Source organism: Saccopteryx leptura, chromosome 13 (assembly GCF_036850995.1).
Source record: "Saccopteryx leptura isolate mSacLep1 chromosome 13, mSacLep1_pri_phased_curated, whole genome shotgun sequence".
In the NCBI taxonomy this organism is placed as follows: Eukaryota; Metazoa; Chordata; class Mammalia; order Chiroptera; family Emballonuridae; genus Saccopteryx; species Saccopteryx leptura.
The window spans coordinates 26,050,410-26,069,300 of record NC_089515.1 but is presented as its reverse complement, the minus strand read 5'-3'; the positions used below and the strand labels follow the sequence as shown (position 1 = coordinate 26,069,300).

Genomic DNA, 18,891 nt, shown 5'->3' with positions numbered 1-18,891 from the left:
ATCTAGTTCTTTTATTTCCTTCATGTTTAAGCTCAAATGTCATCTCTTTAGGAAAGCTATCTCTGACCCCTTAGACTTAAATAACTATATTAGGTTTTGTAGTGTTTTTTTTTTAACTTGCTACATAATGAATTACTACAAACTTAGCAAGTTTAAACAATACCCATCCATTAGCTCATAGTTCTCTAGGTCAGAAGTCTGGCATAGTACGGCAGGGTCCTTGGCTCAGAGTATCAAAAGGCTGAAATCAAGGATTGGCCAGGCTGAGTTCTCATCTGGAAGCTCAGAGAGGAAATCTCTTCTGAGCTCATTGTTGTTGATAGAACTCAGTTCCTTGCCTTTGTTGGACAGAGCTCAAGCTCCTAGAGGCCGACTGCACTCCTTGCCATGTGGTCTTCCTCTTCTGCAATTAGTTGGCAAAAGCTGCTTTTAATGGGCTTATTTGGTTAGGTCAGACCCACCAGAGTAATCTCCCAAACTTAAGGTCAACTAATTTGGGACCTTAATTAAATCACAGAAGTACGTACATGTTTGTTTGAAAAACTGAGAGAAGTGTGTACACCAGGATCCAAGAATCTAGGGACTATCTTATAATTTTGCCTATTTCCTTATCCTGCTTTATTTTTCTTTGTAGTACTGTGGACATTATATTTTCTATTTATTTGGTTATGGGTTTTTTGTTTGTTTGTTTGTTTTTTGTATTTTTCTGAAGCTGGAAACAGGGAGAGACAGTCAGACAGACTCCTGCATGCGCCCGACCGGGATCCACCCGGCACGCCCACCAGGGGCGATGCTCTGCCCACCAGGGGGCGATGCTCTGCCCCTCCGGGGCGTCGCTCTGCTGCGACCAGAGCCACTCCAGCGCCTGGGCAGAGGCCAAGGAGCCATCCCCAGCGCCCGAGCCATCTTTGCTCCAATGGAGCCTTGGCTGCGGGAGGGGAAGAGAGAGACAGAGAGGAAGGAGGGGGGGGTGGAGAAGCAAATGGGCGCTTCTCCTGTGTGCCCTGGCCGGGAATCGAACCCGGGACTTCTGCACGCCAGGCCGACGCTCTACCACTGAGCCAACCGGCCAGGGCCAAAGGTTATGTTTTTTGACTTGCTGTACATTCTAGAATATAAGTTCCCCCAATAATACAAATTGTTATTTTTGTTCAATGTTGTATACCTAGTAAATGCTCAACTAATATTTATTGACTGAACCAATTAATAAAAAAGACTTTTTGATAATAATTTTGATGACAGCAGAGATGGGATTTTTTTGGAAGGAAAGGGTAGAGAAAGCATATAAATGTTATTTAAGTGTTAGCTCCAAAGGTACTAGCATCTCAAATTATTCGTTGGCCTTTCTTTGTAATGAAGATTTCTTATTTGATTATTAAAAAATAACTTGTCAGTAACTGTATAAATGTCTAATAACTGGTATATATAAGAAAAAGCAAATTAGCTTTTTTGCTTGTTAGTAATAATAAGTTAACATGCTTTTAACTTTTGGTTTTCATCTGTGTATCTCCAAGTAATGTCTTTCTGTGAACTTTTGGAAATGGATGCCTAGTTGTCCAGAAATATTCTCAATTGACCAACTTACTATGGTATTTCTGTGGTTCTCCTTGTAATTGCTTTTTACAATATTCAATTACTAATGAGTAACAGTAAGCTGCATCATATAGACATAACATAGCATGCAAGACCAGCAATTACATAGTTCCCTCATTTTCAACAATTACTGTTATATGTTTTTTTAATCCACCTCTTCTACAGACAAAACTTGCCAATGGCACTTCCAGTATGATTGTGCCCAAGCAACGGAAACTCTCGGCAAGCTATGAGAAGGAAAAGGAACTGTGTGTCAAATATTTTGAGCAGTGGTCAGAGTCCGATCAAGTGGAATTTGTGGAACATCTTATATCCCAAATGTGTCATTACCAACATGGGCACATAAACTCCTATCTTAAACCTATGCTGCAGAGGGATTTCATTACTGCTCTGCCAGGTATGTTGACGGATGTTTGTAAGCCATTAATTTGCCTGGACGATGTTATAGTGGTAATGGTACTGGTCTTCAGTTATGCAGCTCTCATTTTTAAAGTCTATTGGCTTGATTTTTACAAACTGAGTCCTTTAATCGTAACTTCTTGGAGTATAAGTACAAGAAAATCAAACTCTAGAAATAGAAAGTGCTCTCTTCCCTATTTTCTTCTTATCTCACGTTCTCTATTCACTCTCTTTTCACCCACACAACAGTCCAAGTAACATCTTTTTTTTTTTCAAGTAACATCTTTTCTGAGATGTTACCTGGTTTGAGATGTGTCTTAGTTTCAAGATATGTTAACTTTATATACTTGGCTTTGGATTTCTCTGGGAATTTATCAACAGCATATTTAAATTGTATAAATGAATATGAAACATTTTTGAGTATTTTAGAAAGAAGGGTATCTCAAGAGCCTTGTGACATTTAATAGTGTAAATCTAAGCTTTACAATCATTTCTCACAGTAACCAAATAGCCATTGTCAACTATAAAATATATATGTTTTTAAATACAAATACTTAAACATATATATAAAAGAAGAAACTTAAGTATCCATATATGCACACACATACAAACTTAAAATCATTTTTTTGGAGGGTGCTATAGTTTTACGGAGTGTTTGATGAGGATAGTTTTACAGAATGCTTGATTATGCTGTAGGCATCAGTATTTGAGGGAAATCCTATCTCAGGAAAATACAAGGTTCTCATCTGTGTAAAAAGCTTTTTTAAAAAGGTAGCCCTAGCCGGTTAGCTCAGCTGTATAGCATCGGCCCGGCGTGTGGAAGTCCCAGGTTCAATTCCAGTCAGGGCACACAGGAGAAGCCCATCTGCTTCTCCACCCCCCCTCCTTTCTCTCTATCTCTCTCTCTTTCCCTCTGGCACAGCCAAGGTTCCATTGGAACAAAGTTGGCCCCGGCGCTGAGGACCTCTATGGCCTCTGCCTCAGGTGCTAGAATGGCTCCAGCCTCAATGGAGCAACGCCCCAGCTGGGCAGAGCATTGCCCCCTGGTGGGCATGCCAAGTGGATCACAGTCTGGGACATGCGGGAGTCTGACTGCCCTCCTTGCTTCTAACTTCGGAAAAATACAAAAAAAAAAAAGCTTTCTTAGAAAGGAAAAAATAGGCCCTGGACGGTTGGCTCAGTGGTAGAGCGTCAGCCTGGCTTGCAGGAGTCCCGGGTTCGATTCCTGGCCAGGGCACACAGGAGAGGCACCCATCTGCTTCTCCACCCCTCCCCCTCTCCTTCCTCTCTGTCTCTCTCTTCCCCTCCCACAGCCGGGGCTCCATTGGAGCAAGGTTGGCCCGGGAGCTGAGGATGGCTCTGTGGCCTCTGCCTCCGGCACTAGAATGGCTCTGGTTGCAGCAGAGCAACGCCCCCTGGTGGGCATGCTGGGTGGATCCCGGTCAGACGCATGCGGGAGTCTGCCTGACTGCCTCCCCGTTTCCAGCTTCAGAAAAATACAAAAAATACAAAAATAATAGTACAAGGATAAGTGAATTTCAAAAATAGCATATCTTAGTTTTTTTCAGTTGTTTCCTGATTGTAGATTTTATGTTATAGGAAATTTAGAAAATTCACAAAAGTTTAAAATATAAAATTTCCCAGAGTCCCACCATTCAGAGAGAACCACTAATGTGCTATTAATATTTTGGCAGGTAGTCTTCTTGTTTTTTCTGTGTGTGTGTGTGTGTGTGTGTGTGTGTGTGTGTGTGTGTGCACGCACGCGCTTCTAAAGCTGGGATTTTAAGTGTAACATTTTTCTTAATGTATTTTCTCTTATGTAGTTTCCTAAGTATTTGTTCTTTGAAAACATGTTTTTATAGATTTTTTTGTATTCTTTGTGATGGTTGAAGCATATACAGGTATTATTTAATCTCATTGAACGTTTAAGTAGTTTAAAATGTTTTTCCTATTATAAACTGTTCTGTGATGTAGTTCTTATTCATTAATCTTTTGGGCATCCTAGGGAAAAATACCAGAAGTGAGATTCCTATATTAAAGAATTATGAACATTTTAAGGCTTTTATTTCATGTGCCAAACTATCCTCTAAGAAAAACTATGCCAACTTATACCCTCCCCAAAATTGCTTATTAACACTTTGCTTAATCTTTGCCAATTGTAGCTTTTAAAAAATTTTGTTTTTCCAAAACTGCAATTTAAGTTACCCTTTAGAACAAAAGAAATGCCTGTGAATAACTTAGAAATAACCATTTTAAAGCTGAATTTGTACCTGTATCTTTTGTTAAACAGAATAGATTTCTGCCCCCTCTTCACTCATTGGATTTTGTTTTAGCCACAAGCAAACAGTTTTCTTTGTGCGAGCAACCTGTGTGTACCTCATTACTGCTCTCCCGCTCACTGAGACATGTTACTATCTCAAGCATATACCACTAAGAATTGAAGAGGAGTTGATTAGACTGGTGTATCCCTTTGTCTAATACTGATCCCTGGTGTGTATCTGCTGACCACTTTATAAGATATTAACTCATCAGTCTAATGCTTTATGGCCCTTCTAACTTAAAAACCTACACTACCTGACTACATTTAGTAAACTAAACTACTTCAAAAATGCCTGTAATCCATTAAGGTAATGGGTTTGTTTCAATGTTAGGTAAAATTACTTCCAAAGACTTATTATAGGGACATTATGGAAGATCAGGAGCAATTTGATGGCAGCCATTAAAAGCACAGGAATGGATTTTAGAAACTTCTGATAGTATAGAAAGTTCAGGATAAAGATGCAGAAATTGTACCATTACTATATTTTGCATGAAGAACTAATTATTATATTTTTAATTGGCTTATAATTATATTATTTTAATAAGAATGAGGTGATGGATGCCTCCATCTGCTTATGCTTAAATATGAATATGTGATGCCAGCCAAACAAGATCCATTTAATGCCTTCTTTTCTAAATCTGCTGAAAAATGTGACTGATATCTATGCAGTCTTTATAATTAGAATAATGTTTAAACACATTTGGATTGTTGCTAATGGCATCCAAGTGTGTCTTTGTATGATTCCAGGGAAAGGCACAAAAGGAAATGTAGTATTCTTTTCTGTTTGTTATGTTTGTGCCTAAGGAAGTTGAAGTTTGAAGGAGTACTTCTGCACTATTTAAGTCTTTAGCAAACCTTTTATACATAGCCTGTAGAGAGAAATAACTTGGAATGTTTTTGTCTCACTTGTGAATTAGAACAGCAGCCAAAAGGTTTATTAGTGCGATCATCCTACTTTATAGGATCTATTCCTCTGAGGCCTCAGTACAGATTTGAGTGATAGAGAATTTTAATTGGGGAGCCCATCTAGTTTACACTGCCCAAGATCAGCTTCTACTGTTTTTCTCTGTACATCTGACAGAATAGTCTCTGAAATTGTAACCAAGTTATCTATTGGTCTGGGATTTTTTTTTTTTTTTTTTTTTTTTTTTTTTTTTTAGTCAACTGTCATTTAGGTTTTATAGCAGCAACTATTCTCAAATATAGTTTTTTTAAAACATCTGAAATTAAACTCATCCTTGAACTTAAATATACCTCTCTCTTGTATTTCCTCTCGGGATGTTCCTATACCAATCTGTATTTCCTTCTTCTCTCCTTTCTGCATGCCCCAAATTCCATAACCCAGCACATTCTGACTTAGTGCCTCTCCCCCAGTACATTTAAAGGATATTTCTTTCACTGAACAGCTTTAGAACTGCAGCAGTAATAGAAACAGAATGAGAAATGGACCTAATATAGAGTTTTGGGGGGGTCTGAATCACAGAGTTTGAGATGCCATCCATAGAACATCCCCTAGTGCCGAAATCCATACAGATAGATGTGAATTGTTTTCTGGCATCCTTTTTATTTTTAATGTCTTGGGGGGGTTGCTGGATGTTAGCTTTAACTTCCTTATCTAAAGGAAGAACATACTGTTCATTTCTGTAACCTTATGGAAAAATTATCGACACTCATTTGACCCAAGTCTCTTGTTTGAAAAAGAAACTGGACCACACTAGAGACAGTGTTGTGCCTTCGTAGCAGAATAAATGCTGTTATGTTTTAAAGAACCTTAGGTAAAAAATTATATTATATCACCACCTGTATTCTTCTTTGCCTCCTCCCCTAACGGAAAGCTCGAGGTTTGGATCACATTGCTGAGAACATCCTGTCATACCTGGATGCCAAATCACTATGTGCTGCTGAACTTGTGTGCAAGGAATGGTACCGAGTGACATCTGATGGCATGTTATGGAAAAAGCTCATCGAGAGAATGGTCAGGACAGATTCTCTGTGGAGAGGCCTGGCAGAACGAAGAGGGTGGTGAGCCTTTTGACTTTCTTACTGTCATCATAAAGCCTCAGGACCTGGCCGTTCAGTCATCGGAATATTGTTGGGAACCAGTGAGACCGTTTCTCATTTAAAACAGTGATTTTGCTGGTTTATAGCAAAAAATGTAAAAAGTTGCTCATGTACTCAGCAGTTTTTCTTCTGACCAATCACACATAAATGACTATATAATAGTGTGTTAATACTGCTTTGCAAAAAAATAATGAAAAACTGATCAACCCTCCCATTTAAATCATTCTGTTTCTGGGAAGAAACAGCATCCTGAAAAGGGGCTGAAGGGTAGTTTATAAGGCAAGGAAATGACTTTGACTCATACAGAAGCCATCGGATCCAACTTTCCTCTAAAACAGTCCCCAGACCAAATGATTGTTTTCTCCTTCAGAAGATTCCTTGCCTTTAGCCCATGCCTGTGGTGTTTTATCCCCTTTATAATCAAAATTATCTTTATGCCCAACTAGAACAAGAACTAGAGCATCGGAAAAATGAAAAATGGAATTTGGTATAAATAGTTCTTTCTTAATAAGACTCTTCATATTTTCTCAAGATTTCACTACTTGATCTTGAATCCCTTAATGCATTATATAGTTAGCAGCCTGAGACTTCACCAGTTTTGTTGTTGTTTTCCTAACGTAATGATCTCATGTTAGAACTTCTGTAAGATGTTTTTTACTGAAATACAGAATTTGGGGGAAAAAATGTGCTGTCAGAGGATGTCTCCTGAATGTCACTCTAAGAAAGGTGTGAATATTTTAATAAGATAAAGGTGACATTATAATAAGTATTTTAGTTGATAGATATGTACCAGCAGGCACATGTGTGTTTAATGTCATCCTGAGCAGTTAATTTGATCAGTTGTTTATCTTAGATCATAGATAGATACAAAACAGTTAAAAACTGCTAAGCTTGGCCTGACCTGTGGTGGCGCATGAAGTGTCAGCCTGGAATGCTGAGGTCGCCAGTCAACCCTGGACTTGCCTGGTCAAGGCACATAATGGGAGTTGATGCTTCCTGCTCCTCCTCCCCCTTCTCTCTCTCTCTCCTTCTCTCTCCTCTCCTCTCAAAAATGAATAAATAAAATCTAAAAAAAAAAAAATTAGAAAAGACTTGTTAAGCTTTTCTTAGTAATTTTCTTAGCAACTATAAAAATATAGTTGGCTTCCCTTCTTTCTTTTATCTTTGAAATTAATTAATATATAATAAACAAAATGACCTGTAAATATTGTACCTAGTGCTTCAAGAGATTTCTGGCTTCTAGCTATTAGAAAAACTAAGATTTCTCTCAGATTCAGTTAAAGGAAGCAATTCTTTGGCTATACAAAACTTGCATAAATGCAAGCATATTAGTTCTCCTTCCCAAATATGTTTTTTCTTATCCTCACTTATTTCACTGTACAGAAAAATAGAAATCTTATCTTTCTTAACTTATTTCATACTATAGAAATAAAGTATAAAAAAGCAAAGTAGTATAAGTCATATGATATTGAAAATCCATAATTTTGTTAAGCATGCCAATTCCAGCCTTAGAAATGGAGCAGCAGTTGCTTACATTGGAAGATTTTAGGCCACTAGGAATATTTCTCTACCCCTCAGGGGGAAAAAAAAGAAAAGAGACTCTCCTCCAAATAACTCCTGACCTGAAATTGCCATTAGGTTCATTCCCTTTCCTGCTCTTTTGAGTATCCTTCAGAGTTCTGACTATATTCCTTTGTCTTTGACAACATTTATCATCTTGGTTTGATATAGCCCCATGAAACTACAAATATTTGTCCACTCCATGAAGACCTCTTCCAGTGTCACCTTGACTTTCTGTGGCTGCTGCTACTTTTACATGTTGCATTTCTTCCTTTGTTAGTATCCTCTCCCCGCTTAAAAAAATTTAGTCTGTGGTCAGTTTTTCATTTTATTCTTTCAATAAATATGTTACTGAGCCACTATATCAGTAAGGTCTTTCTCTTATATCTTCCCGCAGATGCTGTCCTTGATAGTTTCATTCATTTCCTCCAAACAAAAATAAGTAAATATAGTTTGCTAAGAAAGCTTTGGATTTCACTTCTACTTTACTGTTATAATGAATATTTCGTTGAATTTAACATGAACTCTGACATTTTCTCTCTTGAATAATACTGAAATTGCTTTCTCTGCTCAGTGATAATGGTAACTCTGCAAAGTATAATAAAAGACAACTTGGGAAAAGTCCGTTTTCTTAATCAGCAGATCACATTTTATGATAACATTCTGTATTTAATATTGAGCATTTATCATGTACTCACACTCTCAGTGATACTGTTCATATAGAAGTGGTTCCTGTGGTCAAAGAGCTTCCATCATAAAAGGCTTTGACTTACAACATAGCTACAGACTGAGGAGCCAGTTTTCAATGCCTACCCACCCTTTCTTGTAGCACCTTTGATTTGAAGAAATTCAGCTACTTTAGCAAGCCATGGTAACTACAGTAGAAAATGAGATCAAAGGTTTCTATCAGTGTTTTTCAGCCACCAGTCTGCAGACTGGTCTGCGAGAAATTTCCTGCAGGTCAGCGAAAGAGGTAATCACACTGATGCTGTATGAAGATTACAGACCCAATGATCTTAGTCAAATTTGTTTATGCTCAGGGGTGATTTCTGCCTTAGTGGTCCCTGAAATAATTCTCCTGTTTTCACCGGTCCTTAGGTGTAAAAGGTGGAAAACACTGGTTTATATGATTTCTTCTTCCTTGTGATGTAGACATAGTTTTATTAATTATAAAGAAAATTCTGGGGTGCCTGTATCTAATTGCCAGGGATTAGAAGGATGACAGGAATCTGAGGAATGGTGGGCATTGAGAGACAGTAAAGTAGTTCACAGTAGGGATCTGAAGTCAGATTTAGATTCAAATCTCAGCTCTACTCACTAACTATGTGACTTTGGGCAAGTTACTTAACCTCCTGACATTTGGTTTCTTTATCTGTAAAATTAATATAGTGATTCCTACTTCATTAAAGGATGTTGGAGTTGAAATTATTAAATTATAATTATTAACCAGATTTAGAATCTCTTCATTCAAACCCTATTCTTTGTCTGCATGTGTTTCTAGAATAAGATTGTTTAGAGAAGAGTACCTTTAAGCCGGAATTATTTCAGTGTATCTTGTTTGCCCTTTTCTTGGTGTATCCTATTGCTTGCTCCTATTTGTTCCTTTTAAAAAACTATTATTTTAGCTTCTCCATTGCAGATTTCCCTTTCCATATTAACACAGAAGTCAGAGCCAGCAACTACCTTACCTTCCTGATAGGAAATTTTCTCAACTAATTTTCAAGGTGTATAATAGGAAGAGGGCAGGGGGAAAGCGCTCCTAGAGACATCGAACAATTAATTATATTGTAATGGAGCTATAGAGGGAGGAGTGGATGACTGGCCCAGAGAAAACATGATTTCTCTGGTGCCAGGATTACACTCAGAGGCATTTCTGCCTATCACCACTTTGCAAGGCACGGTGCCAATGAGAACAGCAGTTAGTACACCCATAGTGGGCTTTACTAGCTTCCACACCGTGTTTGGTGGATTCTTAACTTCAGGATAAGGAATTAAATTTTTTACCCAGCAGGAAGTGATTGCCATTTACTGATTTTTTTTTTGTAGCAAAGATCTAGCTTGGGATATGACTATTCCAAAGATGTGCTGTCATAAGGAAGGAGATGCTAACAAATGTTGCTCACTGGAATCAAGGAAAGGCACTAAAATGCTTGTATGTATGCACTTAGCCAGGAACACACCTGTGAAAGTCAATTTCATGCCTTACACTTTGACAGCACGGTGCTTTTAGGCTTTTAGGCATTTCATCTTCCATACCTGCTTCTGAACACTCCTATGACCCCTTTGATTTCTGTACAGATGAACTGAATTGCTCTTTTTGAAGCATAGCTACACTGATCACCAGCAGCCTGGGTGCTTGGGTCTCCAACACATCTTAACCCACATAAATGAAAACAAAAAAAGTGTTCTTCACGAGAGAGGCATTCCTGCTGCCCATGATACTAACTAAACTCCACTGACTAAGCACATACTCAGTGAAAAAAAGACTGTGGGGTGTATATCTAGTTCAAATGTAGTAGTTTCTCCTGACCAGGTGGTAGCACTGTAGCACTGTGGATAGAGCATTGAACTGGGATGCAGAGGACCCAGGTTCAAAACCTCAGTTTGCCGGCTTAAGTGCGGGCTCACCAGCTTGATCACAGGATCATAGACATGATCCCATGGTCACTGGCTTGAGCAAGGGGTCACATGCTCTGCTATAGTGCCCCCCCCCCCGTCAAGTCAAGGCACATGTGAGAAAGCAATCAATGAACAACTCAGATTCCACGATGAAGAATTGATGCTTATCTCTCTCCCTTCCTGTCTGTCTCCGTCACACACACATACACTCACACACACACACACAAATGTAGTCGTTTGTTGTTTCATCACAAATTAAATTTTCAAAATATAAGGCTAATTAATTAATCTATCTAGAGTCTAATAAACCAATACAGGGGAACCTCAGGTTACAACAGTCTCGACATATAACATTTTAGTTTACAATGCTCGCTCCCATAAAAACTTTAAAAATTGAGGCATGAGTGTTTCGGCTAACACTATTAGCATCGTATTTACGGACTACATGGGTGAACTATTTTGGGTGGGTGTAGTGGAAGAATATGCAGTTGTGTACAATACAGTGTATTTATGTTCTTTTTTTGTTCTTTTCCATTTTCTGTGGCTTAGTTGTATTTTTATGTTCTAGATTATGATTTTACAACTGTGTGAGGATACATAAGTGACTTAGACTAGGGTGTGTTTCGACTTACACCAAAATTCGAGTTACATCACTGTTGTAGGAATGGAACTATGTCGTAACCTAACGACCACCTGTAGGTGAATTCTGATTTTACACATTTCATTTACCTATGGCATTTTAATATTCATGAAGACCTGATACTCTGATTTTACACTGGAAATCATCATGTTTTACCCAAAAGCAATCAATGTTGGCCCAGTTTCTTTGAGCCTATAAAGTTACTTCTTTGGGGTGGTATTCCTGAGTTCAGACTTAACTTCATGCCTCTCTAGGCTAGTTATGGGGACTGTGTGGAATGATAACTATGAAAACACTCTGGAGAAATATGAAGCTCCTTGTGAATTCATAATATTATGATTTTTATTGGGAAATATTTTTTTTTGTAGGGGACAGTATTTATTCAAAAACAAGCCTCCTGATGGGAATGCTCCTCCCAACTCTTTTTATAGAGCACTTTATCCTAAAATTATACAAGACATTGAGGTAAGTAAGAATCTATGCATATCTGGGTATTTGCCAGGTACTAGAGAATCATCAGTGTTCTTTAGTAACAGCATTATTATAGCAAAGCCGTTAAGGTTTATTGATGTGGGTTAAAAATCAGTTTCTTTGTATGAGAATAGAGTAGGTTAAGTATGGTAAATTGCCAAGCAAAAATTTGTGTTTAAAAGTTGTTTGCTGATAGATAAATGAGAGACTGTGATATCTTCATATAACATCAGTGAGACTGCTAAAGTTACACTCAACCTGATATTCATATATCTTCTGAATTGAGCCTCCATTAAAGGACACTGGTAGAAATGGCCACCACATGTATAGGAACAGCGCTAAGCACGTAAGGTCTTGTGGTTTGCCTGACCAGGCGGTGGCGCAGTAGATAGAGCGTAGGACTGGGATGCGGAGGACCCAGGTTTGAGACCCCAAGGTCGCCAGCTTGAGTATAGGCTCATCTGGTTTGAGCAAAGCTCGCCAGGTTGGACCCAAGGTCGCTGGCTCGAGCAAGGGGTTACTTGGTCTGCCGAAGGCCCATGGTCAAGGCACATATGAGAAAGCAATCAATGAACAACTAAGGTGTTGCAACAAAAAACTAATGATTCATGCTTCTCATCTCTCTCTATTCCTATCTGTCTGTCCCTATCTATCCCTCTCTCTGTAAAAAAAAAAAAAAAGGTCTTGTGGTTCATAGCTTGTCCTCTAATGGTGAGCAGTCTCTTTCCACCGGGTATATTATTTAATTGAGTGAGTTATATACAGGAGAGTTCTAGAGAGTGAATGTTTAATTACTTTACAAATGGAAGAAGTTTTATAATTTTAAACAGTGGCTTTCTACAAACATAGTTTTAGTTTGCCCTAAGTTCTTTGTAGCCAATAGAGTGAAGTGAAACATTGAGCATTTGTCCTTGGTTGCCATGAAAGTCAGGTAAGAGTCAGTTCTGGTCCTTTCCTAATTACTGCCTCTTTACCATTTCTTCTTCTCAGACAATAGAATCTAATTGGAGATGCGGAAGACATAGTTTACAGAGAATCCACTGCCGAAGTGAAACAAGCAAAGGAGTTTACTGTTTACAGTATGATGATCAGAAGATAGTGAGCGGCCTTCGAGACAACACTATCAAGGTGAGGTTTCTTCACTTGTGAGAAGGTAGCTGTAGAAGCAAGAGTGACCACGTCCATAAAACAATCCGAAGCATAAATTCTGTTATTTCCAGGAAGTAAGTGAGCATTTTAGATTGTTTTTAGTCCCAAAACCAAGAAGAGCAAACAAATGGATTGCTAAATTCTCTTCTTGAAGTGCACTGAATGAGCTCTTACTCTTGGCCTTCACATAATTATAGGCTACCCCTATTCCGTAATGAAAAGGATAAAGTCTGCATTAGTACTGAAGCCACATATATGGGTGCTTAGCTATACCTAAAGAAAAAAATGCATTCCACACTACTCTGGGCTTTGATTCTTTAGGGGATTCAAAGACATAATAGAGCCAGCAAGTCTCTACAGCACCCCATTATCACAGTGATCAAAAGGATCTTGTTTGCCATCCTAGATCTGGGATAAAAGCACATTGGAATGCAAGCGAATTCTCACAGGCCACACGGGTTCTGTCCTGTGTCTCCAGTATGACGAGAGGGTGATCATAACTGGATCATCGGATTCCACAGTCAGGTAGAAAATTTCAAACAATCTTTTGAACTCTGAAATATCAGATCCGCTCTGTGCTTTGTCATAGATAGTAATTCTGTATATATTTGCATGTACACCATTCTGAAACTTCATAATTAAAAAAGAATAAACCATCAGCTTTCTCCATTATTGTGTCAGTCTAGAACTAGAAAAGTTGAAGTAGGAATGATTAAGGTAAATTTACATTTTTGTACATTTAAGAAACGACATCCTATTTCAGTTTGTGAAAATTATCCATTATAGACGCTTGGTAAACCTTGCCTTCCTTACAAAAACCAGCTCACGAGGGAATAATATGAATGGAATGAAGCCTTCCTTTCGGGTGGTTATAACTGTAGTGCAGGCATGCGTTATCACCTTTAAAATGTGTACAGGTGAGCGATGCTCTCTCTGCCAGGCCCTCCCCTGCTGTCCCTGCAGTTTTTAATTGCAAGCTTCACTCAGGGAGGGGCCTTCAATTTCCAGAGGCATTAGTGATTTGATGACACAGCCATTATGCTGCTGGAGTCCAGTGTAGCTTGAGTTCAGGGTACCAGAAGCACTGCTGGAAATCTCTGTTAGGAATTTTGCCTGAAGCTAAAGGATTTAGCAAACTTAATACATCAAAAGTAACTTTTTAAAAAAAGGGGAAAGAAACAGTTAACTGCATTGTTAGATTCTCTGAAGGTAAATGCTTACCATTCTCAGTTATCCTCTGTGAATAGAAAAGGCTGTTCTTGTTTCTTGTCTTTTGACTTACAGGCATAGCAAACTCAGTTCTTTTAGTTTTCGACATTTAACATTTATTGGTGTATGTGGGGTGCCTCAAGGAAGCTGAAATATTGTAGAGGCTAACATCATCTATGGGATAAGAGGAAAAATTATTTTCTGGGAAAGGAAATAAAATGTTATAAAAACCAAAGTAAATATACAAAAATAAAGTCAAATTCTGTATTTCATCACACAAAATTCTAAAACTATCCAAGGGTCCATATTCTGCTGTGAAGCCCATATTTACAGTGGGTGGCTATTCTTGTTCCCAACCCCATTCAAAGCATGGAAGTAGAGCCTCAAACTTAGGGTCTAGGTCAGGGGTCCCCAAACTACGGCCCGCGGACCGCATGCGGCCCCCTGAGGCCATTTATCCGGCCCCCACCGAACTTCTGGAAGGGGCACCTCTTTCATTGGTGGTCTGTGAGAGGAGCATAGTTCCCGTTGAAATACTGATTAGTTTGTTGATTTAAATTTACTTGTTCTTTGTTTTAAATATTGTATTTGTTCCCGTTTTGTTTTTTTACTTTAAAATAAGATATGTGCAGTGTGCATAGGGATTTGTTCATAGTTTTTTTTTATAGTACAGCCCTCCAACAGTCTGAGGGACAGTGAACTGGCCCCCTGTGTAAAAAGTTTGGGGACCCCTGGTCTAGGTAATGTTGGGTCTTGATCTATGTGGTAAAATCTAAAATCCAGAGTCATCGAGCTTAAGTCCATAGTACTAAATCAGTCTATTACAGAAGCTTCTTGTCTTATATTAGTTGTAGTTCTTGAGGGCCATCCATAGGACACTAATGGTACTGTTATTAATCATAGTCCCAGTTTTTTTTTTTAATTTTTTATTTATTTACTTTTTTTTTTTAGATTTTATTTATTCATTTTTATTAGAGAGAGGGGAGCAAGAGAGAGAGAGAGGGAGAGAGGGAGAGATAGAGAGAGAACAGGGAGAGGAGCAGGAAGTATCAACTCCCATATGTGCCTTGACCAGGCAAGCCCAGGGTTTTGAACTGGCGACCTCAGCATTCCAGGTCGACGCTTTATCCACTGCGCCACCACAGGTCAGGCCATAGTCCCAGTTTTAAATGTATCTTATTAATAGTATCAGATTCAATGTCAGAAATTGTATAATAATCCTAAGGTCTAGGTTCCATCAGTAGGTGTCGTGGCTGCTCCCTCTTTCCTAGCCCCCACACCTGCCCACATTTCCAGTAGTGTGTCTTAGCATTTCACATTGGCAGCACTCCATCTCCTTCCTTTCCCACTCTCCCAGTCCAGCCCTCTACCTACCATCCCCCCGTGGCCCACCAGTACTCTACTCAGTTCAGCTTCAGAGCTGCAGAAGAGGAGGGTATAATACTGTCTATGACCATAGAGCAGGAGGGGTGGGAAGTGCAGAGGTCAGATACTGGCAGTAGCTTATAGCATCAGTACCATCAAAATCTCAGACAGCCTCCTTAATGTTTTTTGTTCCAGGGTATGGGATGTAAATACAGGTGAAATGCTAAACACATTGATTCATCATTGTGAAGCAGTTCTGCACTTGCGTTTCAATAATGGCATGATGGTGACCTGCTCCAAAGACCGTTCCATTGCTGTATGGGATATGGCCTCCCCAACTGACATTACCCTCCGGAGGGTGCTGGTTGGGCACCGAGCTGCTGTCAATGTTGTAGACTTTGATGACAAGTACATTGTTTCTGCATCTGGAGATAGGACTATAAAGGTAAAAAGCATTTTTTAGTAAGTCCCCAACGTAAGAGTAGGGGAATTCATGTAAAAACCTGATCAAAGTCTATTTCATATTAAACATCACTATAGACTAATTTAATATTTAATTCAGATACTAGTCTATATGTAAAAGACAATTCTGGTTAGGTATTTTATTACTAGAAATCAGCGATTTTTAACCCAGGTGCCAAGAACACTGGTGTGCCGCAAGAATTCTTTAAATATGCAATACCTGACTATTTAGTCAGAGGCACTGACCTCTTTCCCCTTAGATTATCAAGGAAAAAAATGGCAACAGCCAACACAACAATGGCTGTCCAGTGTGAATGAATCAAGACTATACCTATGTTGCTTTTTTTTATTGAATTCATTGGGGTGATATTGGTTCGGAAACCATAGGTTCCAGGTATCGAACTCAGTAAAATATCTGCACACTGCATCATGCACCCATTACCCCAGGCAAAGTCTCTTTCCGTCACCATTTCCCCCGCTTTTGCCTTCCTCTGCTTACCTCCCAGCCCCCTTTCCCTCTGGCTGCCGCCACACTGTTGTCTATGTCTGTGTGTTATGTACATATGTTTTTTGCTTAATCCCTTCACTTTCTTTCATCCACTCCCCGCGCCCTCCTCCCCTCTGACAGATAGTCTGTTCCGTGTATCCTTGGCTGCTGTTCCTATTTTTTCAGTTTATTTTGTTCATTAGATTCCACATGTGAGATCATATGGCATTTGTCTTTCTCTCACTGGCTTTATAATAATCCCCAGGTCCATTCATGCTTTTGCAAAAGATAAGATTTCCTTCTCTTTTACAGTCGCATAGTATTCCATTGTGTAAATGTATCACAGCATTTTTATCCATTTATATACTGATGGGCACTGGGGCTGCTTCCAGACCTTGGCTATTGTAAGTAACTCTGCAATGAACATAGGGGTCCATAAATTCTTTCGTTAGTCTTTCAGTTTTCTTCAGATATATTCCCAGAAGTGGGATCTCTGAGTCAAAAGGCAGTTCTATTTTTAATTTGCTGAGAAAACGTCATACTGTTTTATACAGTGGCTGCACCAGTGTGCCTTCTAACCAACAGTGCACAAGGTTCCTTTTTCTCCACATCCTTGCCAGCACTTGTTGTTTGTTGATTTATTGATGATAGCCACTCTGACAGGCATGAATTTGTATGTCTCTTTGGAGAAGTATCTATTCAGATCCTTTGCCTTCCCCCCCCCCCCCCATTTTGTTTTGTTTTGTTTTTTATCAAGTGAGAGTCAGGGAGGTAGAGAGGCAGACTCACGCATACGCCCTGACCAGGATCCACCCAGCAGCCCCCATCTGGGGCTGATGTTCTGCCCATCTGGGACTTCTGCTCTATTGCTCTGCAACCTGAGCTATTTTAGCACCTGAGGCGAGGCCATGGAGCCATCCTTAGCACCAGGGGCCAACTTGCTCATTCAAGCCATGGCTGTGGAAGGGGAGAGAAAAGGGGGGCATAGAGAAGGTTGCTTCTCCTGTGTGCCCTGACTGGAAATCAAACCCGGGACTTCCACATGCCAGGCCAACGCTCTATTGCTGAGCCAACCGGCCATTTTTTAATTGTGTTGTTTGTCTTCCTGGTGTTGAGTTGTATCAGTTCTTTATGTATTTTGGAAATTACCGGTACCCTCTTATCAGCTGTATCATAGGCAAATATGTTCTCCCATTCAATGGGTTCCCTTTTCTTTCTTTTTTTCTTTCTTTCTTTCTTTCTTTCTTTCTTTCTTTCTTTCTTTCTTTCTTTCTTTCTTTCTTTCTTTCTTTCTTTTTAGCGAGAGAGAGACACACAGACAGATAGGAAGGTAGAGAGATGAGAAGCATCAACTTGTTGTTGTGGCACTTCAGTTATTCATTGATTGCTTTCTCTTATATGCCTTGACCAGGGGACTCTAGCCGTCCCAATGACCCCTTACTCGAGCATTGACCTTGGGCTCAAGCCAGCGACCATGGGATCATGTTTACAATCCCACGCTCAAGCCTGCAACCTTGGGGCTTCAAACCTGGATCCTCAGCGTCCCAGGTCAATACTCTCTCTCCACTACCCCACCACTGGTCAGGCCCTTTTCATTTTGTTGATGGTTGCTTTTGCTGTTCAAAAGCTGTTTAGTTTGATGCCCCATTTGTTTATTTTTTTTCCTTTATTTCCCTTACCCAAGGAGATATATTGACAAAAATAATGCTATGAGAGATGTCCAAGATTTTACTGCCTATGTTTTCTTCCAGGATTTTTATGATTTTGCAACTTCACTTAAGTCTTTTATCCATTTTGAGTTTATTCTTGTGTAAGTTGGTGGTCTGGTTCCTTTTTTTTTTCTTGCCCTATTTTCACACCACCATTTATTGAAGAGACTGTCTTCACTCCATTGTATGCTCTTGCTTTCTTTTGCAAATGTTAGTTAACCATAAAGGCTTGGATTTATTTCTGGGCTCTCTGTTCTGTTCTATTGATCTATATGCCTGTTCTTATGCTAGTACCAGGCTGTTTTGATTACAGCATCCTTGTAATATAGTTTGATATCAGGTATTGTGATACCTCCAACTTTGTACTTTTTCAAAATTGCTGAGGTTATTCAGGGTCTTTTGGGGTTCCGTATAAATTTTTGGAATGTTTGTTCTAGATCTGTGAAATATGCTAATGGTATTTTAATAGGAATTGCATTAAATCTATAGATTGCTTTGGGTAGTATGGACATTTTAATTATATTAATTTTTTCTATCCAGGAACACAGTATATGCTTCCACTAATTTGTATCTTCCTCAGTTTCTTCTTCAATCATGTATAATTTTCTGGATACAGGTCTTTTAACTTCTTGGTTAAATTGATCCCTAGGTACCTTATTTTTTGTTGTTGTTGCAATAGTAAATGGGATTGTTTTCTTAATTTTTCTTTCTGATAGTTCATTATTGGTGTATAAATATGCCACCAACTTCTGAATATTAATTTTGTATCCTGCTACTTTGCCAAATTCATATGTTAGATCTAGCAGGTTTTGTGGAGTCTTTCGGGTTTTCTATGTACACTGTCATG

General features: G+C 39.1%; 1 protein-coding gene across 5 annotated transcripts in view; it reads left to right on the top strand.

Annotated features, from left to right (window-relative positions):
* The window catches only part of BTRC (beta-transducin repeat containing E3 ubiquitin protein ligase), a 213,284-nt gene that overhangs the window by 177,911 nt on the left and 16,482 nt on the right, over positions 1-18,891 (top strand). For all 5 annotated transcript variants that reach the window (XM_066355951.1, XM_066355950.1, XM_066355949.1 and 2 more), the window contains 6 exons: positions 1,759-1,990; positions 6,148-6,334; positions 11,561-11,657; positions 12,654-12,791; positions 13,219-13,337; positions 15,582-15,831. In XM_066355951.1, coding sequence (XP_066212048.1) covers positions 1,759-1,990; positions 6,148-6,334; positions 11,561-11,657; positions 12,654-12,791; positions 13,219-13,337; positions 15,582-15,831 — 1,023 coding nt within the window. The remainder of the gene's footprint in view (positions 1-1,758; positions 1,991-6,147; positions 6,335-11,560; positions 11,658-12,653; positions 12,792-13,218; positions 13,338-15,581; positions 15,832-18,891) is intronic.